Below are 9,866 nucleotides of genomic sequence, written 5' to 3'. Positions count from 1 at the left end.
TTCATTATCAAACAACAAAAAGAATTCTGATTTAAAACTAAAGATTTAATTCATCTTCTTCCGTATTAGTTTATCAGAGATGTATCTGCTTGCTCCTGCCCACTTCTTTTTTGAAGCTGAAAAGGCTGCTAGGGGGCAGGGGAAATACAAGGAATGGAAAAGGAGTTATTTTGCATGAGAAAATCTGTACTGACCTCTGAAAAACTGGGTAGCTGTGTCTGCCTTCTAATTCTGTTATGAATTCATTCATATGACACCCTATCAGAACAGAGTTGGAAGGGACCTTAGAGGTCTTCTAGTCCAACCTCCTGCTTAGGCAGGAAACCCTATACTAGTGATGGCTAATGTTTTTCTCTTTGTGTGTGAAACTGCATGTGCGCGCCGGCACCCATAATGCAATGCGGCTGCCCCTGTGCATGCATGCATCACCCCCAATACACTCCCCTCCCCCCACATGTGCACATGACCCCCCATGCTCCCCGTACATGCATTTATGACCCCCCACCCCGTTTTGGGCCTGAGGCCACCCTGCAGCCTCCTGGGCTCAAAAATGGGCCGCTGGGGACACCCCCTGTGCATCCCGAAAATCAGCCGGCTGGCAGGAGGTGCGTGTGTATGTATGGTGCAGCTGAGCTGGGCGACAGCTTGCATGCCACAGAAAGGGCTTCTCATGCCAGCTGTGCCATAGGTTCACCATCACGGCCCTATACATTTCAGACATGTTGTTCCATCTTATTTTAAAAACCTCCAGTGTTGGAGCACCAACAATTTCTAGAGGCAAGTGGTTCCACTGATTAATTGTTCTAACTGTCAGGAAATTACTTCTTAATTCTAGGTTGCTTCTCTCCTTGATTAGTTTCCATCCATTGCTTCTTGTCCTGCCCTCAGGTGATTTGGAGAATAGCTTGACTCCCTCTTCTTCATTCCCTGAGATATTGGAACACTGCTATCATGTCTCCCCTAGTCCTTCGTTTCATTAAAGTAGACATACCCAGTTCCTGCAACCGTTCTTCAGATGTTTTAGCCTCCGGTGACCCTGACTAAAATCAACACAACAACATATTAACTATATAACTTCCATACACGTAACTTATGGTTCAATGAATCTGGCAAACTCAGGAAACTGTGGGCCGGTCCTTCGCTCTTTCCAGGGCGGCCCCACAGGCCAGATCTAAGCACTCCTGGATCTTGAGTTTGACACCCTTGCTCTATAGCTTTGATATCACTGGAGAGATTAAAATTAACATTCTTAGACTTGCTGGTTTTTCTCTTCACTTTTTGTTTAAAGTAACATAGATTTATCAAGCTTATTGGTGGCTTAACATACATGATCTTCATAACAGTTCTTGAAAAATGGTCTATTTCATTGTACAATTTTGTCAGCATAAGTGAGGGTAGGTTACAGAGTCCACAAAATAGAGATTGGATATATTAGAATCTGCGGCTGATGGTCTATTAGAGGCCGGATACTAGGTTAAAAGATTCTAATCAAAAGAATCCTTGTCCTCTTAAAGAGTGCTAGCTTTTAAGGAACGTTTCTCATTTCAGAAGGAATTCAAGAGGAGCAACTGATGAAGAGGTTTTATTCACTAGATGTCAGAATCTAATCACCACCTGACGTCAAATTTTACAAGGATATCGAGAATGACAGTCGTAACAAATGCCCGACAAATGCTCACCAGCAGCAATCTAAAGAATCTGATGGATTCACACATGATTTTAATGTCTCATTTCTTTATGCCCTGAAAACCAATGTTTGAAGTAGCCAGCGCAAGAAGATTCTGCTTACAATGTTCTAAAGAATTTTGATGCATCTTGACATTTATAGCGGCCATCGGTTAACATCTCTCTGTGTGTCCCTTAGTTGACAATGGAGGAATTGAGATGTGGCTAAAGTTAAATTGGGTGACAATGCTGAACTCCTGCTGCCTTATGAAAGATGTCTAATGTTTTTGTTTTGTTATTCCACCATCAACGTTTATTTCAGCATAAGGAGCAAGACAACCAAGATGATATGTGAAAAGTCTATCCACCATATACAATACCTTCTGTAAAATGGGCTTTTAACCTGTGTGCCCTTCACCTGTTTAAACCAGTGGTGGGATTCAGCCTGTTCTGGCTGGTTTGGGCAAACGGTAGTAAAAATTCTGGGTGGCCACACCTAGCCACGCCCACCCAGTCACATGGCCGCCTAGCCACGCCAACCAGTCACATGACCACCTAGCCATCCTCACAGAACTGGTAGTAAAAAAAATTGAATCCCACCTTTGGTTTGAACTGATAGCTGGATAAGGGCCAGAACATAGAACTGCCAACATATGAACTTCAGCACAATTTTTAAATTTTGTATTATGTACTGTATGTATATCTGGTAAATTTTTACCCTGTATCTTTTGATACTATGTTAGTTGTGACCCTTCGCTGAAATAAAATATAATTTAGTGTCAACTCTGGTACTTTCTTGCTCCATTGCTCACTTTATGATTTAAGCATCTTGCATAATAAGTACTCTAGCAGAAAGACAACAGATTGCTACAGACAAGGGAAAAGAACTTTGATTGCAAAAGGAATACTTAATTCAAAATTTTGATTTTGATCCCATATAGTTTGACAGGCAAAAGTTAAGTCAAAAGCAAAGAATCATCACTATGGCTTTGCACCAGAGGATGTAAACTAGAAACTAGACACTGAAGCAAACCAAGAGAGTCAAATATTATGTTCTTAAGTCACCAGTAAATCCCTGGAACCACTTCTAGGAATGAATGTGTTGTAGATTCATTTCTCTCTGCAGCAAACTTTATTCAACAACACAAGAATACTGTTTCCAAAATTTTATTCTATTGAATGGTATTCTACAAGTAATAGCACACAACCACATATCCAAAAATGCACCACTCAAGTGCTGATCAGGCATTTTCTGTGTTGCCTTAGAGCAGGGTGTCAAACTTGCATTGTCACGTTGGCATCACATGACGTATCAAGACTTTCCCACCCTTTGCTAAACCGGGTGTGGCCAGTGCATGATGCATCTAGCCCATGGGCCATGAGTTTGACAGCCCTGCCTTAGAGTAACGCTCAGTGAGACAAGGGGATTTATTCTGTAGGCACATATTGGTATGTAGGCACATATTGGTATGTAAAAAAGAAGATCTCAAATCTATTCCATTATATTTTTGTCCATTATATTTTGCGTTAAATCAGTGTTTCTCAACCTCGGGAACATAAAGATGGGTGTGGTTCAATTTCCAGAATTCCTCAAACAGCATGAAATCTGGGAATTGAAGTCCACCCATCTTAAAGTTGCCAAGGTTAAGAAATACTGCTCTAATCATCCATAAATCCCAACCTATTCAAGAGATCTTTGAGGAGTGAGTATAAAGGACACATTCTTCAACATTTCCTCAAACCCTGGGTGGAAGATATTAAGTTAAGCCTAATCCAAAACGAATAAGAGACTGAAGAGTATCTCCAACCATTCTCATTGCTCATTTAAGGATGGATAGACTTCAGTTCCCAGCATTCCAACCTTCTTAAAATTGCTCAGGTTGAAAAACAGTGCCTTAAGGGCTGCTTCATTTTAAGAAAAAGAAACGGAAGCTGTGCTTCTTCAGAAACTAATCATTTTCTCAGCAGTACCAAAGCCCACCAATATGCAGAAAAAAATCTGATATCGGTACTAAATCCTCCTATTTAAAAGCTGCTGAAAAATACAACCTGAGCTGAAAGAAACAGTATCCATACTTTTTTTTTTTGCAAAGTATGCAAAGAAATATTTTTGTTTATGTTTCCTGTCCTTCTACTTTGTACAAGAAATTCAGAAGGGCTTCGTGTCCTCTAAGTGCTTGTTCAACATATCTACACACATATGTGTAGTGGTTCAGGTTCAATTCACAAAAGGGGGGTTGGAACACGCAAAAGTGCAAATGAGTCTGCAGCTCTTTGATGGGGCCTTTTCTCTTTTCTCCCTGTGATCCCAGGAAAAAATACAGTTGCTTGAATGAATAGTGGACAATATGGCAGGTTAATTTTTTTCAGCCAAAATTTCTTAGTTAAAGGCAAAATATAATCCGAGGAATTTCAGAAATTTAGCCATGTTTGAATGTATTTTTCTCCTCATTCTCTTGCCAAACCCCATCAATTTCTTATGGAATGCTAGGGTTCCAGTGGAACACAATTTGAAAAACTCCAATCAATAGTATCTTTTCAGAAATGAACACAAACTGTTGCAAAACATATACACTTGAAAGTTCATAATCATGAAGTTAAACTGAATTCCGCAGTTAGAAAGTCCACCACAGGGTTATGATTCTCCAGAATTTTCTGAGAAACAACTCCCATCTGCCACACCCCAAAAAGTCTATCATAATAAAACTGATACCAACCTCTAGAGAGCAACCCCATCCCCAATTACAGCATTAATCAAACATTTTTGTCCTGCCTTGTGCCTGCTTCAGATAATGCATCCTGAGTTTGTGAAATCACTTTTAGATTCATCTGAACTGAGAAGCTGTGATTTAAGCTTCCCACAAATTAGAATTGAAACTTGATTCCAATATGTTAGGGAAACTATAATGGACCACAAATCAGCAATAGCAATAGCCCTTAGACCACTTCATAGTGCTTTACAGCCCCCTCTAAGCGGTTTAGAGTCAGCCTATTGCCCCCAACAATCTGGGTCCTCATTTTACCGACCTTGGAAGGATGGAAGGATGAGTCAACCTTGAGCCTGTGGGAATCGAACTCCTGGTAGTGAGCAGAGTTAAACTGCAATACTGCATTCTAACCGCTGCGCCACCACAGCTCTTACCTTGTACTAAAGGGCAGTTCTATTTGGTTTGCATACAGTATGCTACATCAGCCCATCCAATTATGTGATCTCTGCTTAAATAAATCATGGTCCAAACACGGCTGGGCCATTATGAATTTTCTTATATATTTTTTCTTCTCTTTTGACTCAAAAGGATAGCGATCAAAGGATAACATAACCTCAGCATGGTTATGTTTTCAGCATTTGATTTAGGTTATTTTTTAAAACTCCTTTTATGAGGATCATGACTAATTCTTTCCAATGCACTGAAGATACAGTATATATCAAAAGCACTGCAAGAGCTCCATAACCAATTATCTTATGAATTATTTCCCCCTTCCATAAATGAATTGGCTAACAGTTTAGCCAATTTGTGGGCTGAAGTCCTCTTCAAAGCTTGGCGGTTGTTTGCAACGAAGCATTTTTGTGAACCTCTTCCAGCCAGTCGATCAGGATTTTGTTCAGAGCTGCAGGCCTGCAGAGAAAACACATGTTGGCAAGGCAGGTATTTTGCAATGTGTGCACTTGCACGCACAGATACTCATGGGAGGGAAAACAGAATTTAGTGCCCAAAGAACCCAAATTAATGCAAAGTCACATTTTTTTCTGATTCCTTGTAAGCTTATCAGTCTTATTTTCTCATGCATCCAGAGAAATAAAGACGATAACAAGAGATCTGATCCACTGTGGTGACTAAAAACTGAATTATAAACCAACTTTCTGTTTGGATCCTTCCAGATGAATTGACTTCAATTCTCAGAATGCCCCCAGTTAGCCATGATGATTGGAGAAACTGAGAATTGACATTCAGCGCATTTAGAAGGTTACAGGCTGGGAATGCTGCTCTCTAAACCTTTATCAAAGTAAAGCATATGTTTTGCTTAAAATTGCAAAAAAAACTGTCATGTCTACTTTCCTTTCCCAATGTGTGACTAGTATTCAGATTGAATTTGGATTTGCATTACATTTACATCCTGCCTTTCCTCTGGAATATCAATATGGTATAAAAAAAAACGAGCCTTTTCTCATTTGATCCTCAAAAGAAAAACCTGAATGTCAGAATGCAGAGTAGGAATGGAAAATACCTGGCCACACCAATTTTGGAACATTATTTAGATGTTTGCATTTTCTACATATCAACCCATTTAACATAACTTCTACATTAACATGAATATACTAGCTTTTGAGCATCAATGTAAGAAATTGCCCTGGATGTAATCAGACTTTTAGTCTTCTGCTGGCCCTTGCCCTCAAAATTCTGCCCTATTGTCCATTTCCACATAGAATCTATATTTCAGAAAAAACTGGTCTGTAATTCCTTCTCCCTGGATTTCCTCTGAATACTAAAATTGAAGGAGTTAACTATTTTCAGGGTTGGGAATGGGATTTGCTACCAACTGAGAATTTCTAAACCTATAATGATATGGTCAGCACTCTACCTACTATCCAGCAAGCAATAACTAAAAGAAATCCTTGCTCTATTTTTTTTTATTTGTAAAGGTAAAGGTTCTTCTCGCACATATATGCTAGTTGTTCCCAACTCTAGGGGGCTGTTTCAAAGCCAAAGAGCCATCACTGTCCAAAGACGTCTCCGTGATCATGTGGCTAGCAGGACTAAACACTGAAGGCGCATGGAAAGCTATTATCTTCCCACCAAAGGTGGTTCCTATTTTTCTACTTCCATTTTTTTATGTGCTTTCGAACTGCTAGTTTGGCAGAAGCTGGGACAAGTAATGGGAGCTCACTCCATTACACAGTGCTAGGGATTTGAACCACCGGACTGCCGACCTTTCTGATTGACAGTGGTCTTAGCCACTGAGCCACCGCATTCCTTTATTTGTATCCTGCTTTTATTATTTTTACAAATAATTTGCCAAAGCAGCCAAGGAAATCTTTCACATAAATAAAGCAAATTATATGATAGACTTTATTAAACACTTTCAATTAGGACAAGTGGTTGGAACAAGAAGAACTCAAGAGATTTACTAGTTATATTTTCTAAGCTTGAACTATGCATATATAAGACTTTGTAATACTGAAGCCTGCCCAGGTTGTATGAAGACAGATTCTGTTGCTTCTAATAAAATGACCAATTTATCAAAAATTTATCCACACAAATATATCAAAAAGCACCTGATCACTCAACGCACCATAGCACAATCAACAGAAGCTATGAAAGAGATAACACTGCCATCCATCAGAAATTATTAGCAGATGATTGTGTCACAGTGTGACAAAGCAATTTAAGCCCTCCAAAACATTTTAAATAAATGAAAAGACCCATAGCTCAAGAAGAGAAAACAGGACTCATCTACAAAATACAGTGTAACAGCCATTATTTAGGGAAAACAGGCAGAAAACTAGCAGAATTCAACCATGAACATCAAGTAGCTGTTAGGATGAAAGTTGTTTAATTTCACAACACATGGACAGAATCAACCATAGTTTCAACTGGGAAACTGACCACCGTAGACCAAGATAAACCCCAAAATTCCAGAATTCCTAGAAGCTTGGCATTGAGACAAATCAGTCATCAACAGACACATAGAGACAAACCACGTTTGCAAAGCATTCAAAAGAGGCAATAAAAAAGCTAAGAAATAAATAAAAATGACTAGAACACATCTTCTCCAGCAACTGAAACCCAAATAAGCAGAGATTAACACCAGACACTCAAACAGAAATCAAAACACTAATCAAGGCACTGCCAAGGAGAAAGCCACATCTTTACTGACACAGGCAAAGCAAGCTATTATATCATATAAACAGGGAGCAACCCCCCCCCTTCCCAACACACACACTAGCACTAATTATGTTTACTTAGTCAGATAATGAAATATCTGCAAGTAAACAACCAAGGACTCCAAAAAAGTCCCTATCCAAATGTAGGGACTAGAGAAAAGGTGTCAGGTAAGAAGAAGCTAAAAAGAACTACAAGAATAATCCAATCCCCATTTGGTTGAATCTGATTCTAGTCAAATCAACCCATTTTTAAAGGTACCTAAATATACAGCATTTTGGTATTTTGGCCTACAGGCGGCAATACAGCTGCATGCCCTTCACCATTCAGTTTGTCCCTAGTGCTCCCTCACCCACTTTGTACTTTTTAAGTGTATTTTTCCATCCTACTTAACTAGTGATACTAGTGAAACATTTTACAATGTTGTAAAATGTGGGATGTGAGAGAAAGGCACATTTGATTCCTACAAGGGACTAAAATAATTCATCTTCCTACTGCAGTTTATTCATTCTTTACTTGAATTTATCATCCTTTGTGTAGGAATGCTTCCCTAAATGTAATTATGTAATTTCAGCCAGTATCTCAAGGCCCTTTTCATAGTATTTTTCTTTTTTAAAGAAAAGAACTGCCATGACATTACAAAGACAGCAGTTTATAAAAAGCAGGTGAACAATAGAGCAGGAAAGGGGTAGACCGAACAAGAAAAAAGATTTTATGGCATAAATAAAACATCAGTTTGCACACAGGAGCACAGAATGCCTTAACATACAGAAGTCTTTGATAAAAGTTTGGAGTGATCTATAACTCTGCTTACACGCATGTTTGCATATATACACAAACATACACACACATCTCTGTAAGAAAAACCTTGGAGATCTTAATCTTGGATTAGATCAGGAGTCTCAAAACTATGGCCCATGGGCTACAACCGGCTCTCCAGAAGCTTCCTTCAAGTCTGCCAGCTCATCCCATGTGTTGTGCTCCAATCCTTTCCAAACAGCAAAGGAAGAGAGGATTCCCTTGATTTCTGTGATGGTGTGTGTGTGTGTGTGTTATGAGCCAGTGGACGGTTGCTGAATGAGGAAGGGGAAGTTTCTTCCCTTTTAAAATTTGCACCAGCTCTGAGCTGGCCGAACTGGCTTAGGGCTGGGCATATGGGGAAAAGGACGCCTGCCAGTTGGAGGATTGCTTTCTTTACTTGAGGGGGGGAGGAGGGATCTGGACTGATTGGTTACTGGTCTGATCTAGCATAGCTTCTTTCTATTTTTATGTTTGCTAATATGTGACATTTTTCTTATATCATTTCTCCAAACAAGCACAGCCTTGTTTCTTTGTAGTTTCTTTTTTGCTCTTGTTGTGAATCATAGCATATTGAGCAAAATAATGTGCATGTATGTGTACACACACACACACACACCACACACACACACACACACTATATCACAGAAGTGAGTACACCCCCTCACATTTTGTAAGTATATCTTGCCAGCAGTTTAGACATTAATGGCTGCGTGTTGCATTATTTTGAGGAGACAACACATTTACACTGTTATACAAGCTGTATGCTCACTGTTTTACATTGCAGCCAAGTGTCATTTCTTCAGTGTTGTAGAAAAGATATCCTTAAATATCTACAAAATGTGAGGGGGGTGTACTCACTTCTGTGATATACAGAAAAATGGGGGAAAGAAAAGGGAAGTGCATAGGAAAGAAGGGAAAGGGAAAAAGAAAGAAAAGGCATTGGCTTCCAATTCCCTTTGGTGCAGTAAAATAAATAGTAACATCCAACCTCACCTTTTTACTTTTACATAATAGTATTAAACTAGCCATTTCTATATCAACAAATTTATCTAATCGTGAAAACCCAAAATCAAAGTTTCATTTTTTCCCTCTACCTCAAGCACAAAGTCCAGAAGAGGTTTCTAAGAAGAAACAAAAGCAGTTATGCTTTTTTATTCTTTTATCAAAGCAATCAATTTAGTCATCTCTGCTAAATCCTTCAACTTTTGCAGCCATTCGCCCATTGTGGGGATCAAATATATTCATTCGATTAAATTTTATTCATTTATTTATAAAATAGATCCCCCCCCCCATGTTTGCAAAATGTCCAGTGTGGCTCTCAGACTGAAAAGTTTGAAGACACCCCTGGATCAGATGGACCAAGAATCTGAAGTGTTTAGCAACACTAAATGGTTCTCAGCTCTTGAAAGAGGTATCTTTATCCCTGCAGTGTCCCTCCGGTTGGTTGTAAAGACAGATGACTATATTGGTTTGGTTTGGTTTGATTGGACTTATATGCCGCCCTTCTCCCAAAGGACT

The 9,866-nt window shown here is 39.2% G+C and overlaps 1 protein-coding gene across 1 annotated transcript in view; it reads right to left on the bottom strand.

Moving 5' to 3' along the window:
* Positions 1-3,193: 3,193 nt before the first annotated feature.
* Positions 3,194-9,866, bottom strand: part of EPHX2 (epoxide hydrolase 2) — an 80,750-nt gene continuing 74,077 nt past the window's right edge. Inside the window, exon 19 of the mRNA XM_087717433.1 lies at positions 3,194-5,282. Within this exon, the coding sequence (XP_087573559.1) occupies positions 5,198-5,282 (85 nt within the window). The 3' untranslated portion in view covers positions 3,194-5,197. The remainder of the gene's footprint in view (positions 5,283-9,866) is intronic.

This window comes from Thamnophis sirtalis, unplaced genomic scaffold (assembly GCF_051295495.1).
Source record: "Thamnophis sirtalis isolate CommonGarterSnake01/CBP01778 unplaced genomic scaffold, rThaSir2_p1.2 scaffold_6, whole genome shotgun sequence".
Lineage (NCBI taxonomy): Eukaryota > Metazoa > Chordata > Lepidosauria > Squamata > Natricidae > Thamnophis > Thamnophis sirtalis.
This window is presented reverse-complemented; position numbering and strand designations above follow the sequence as displayed.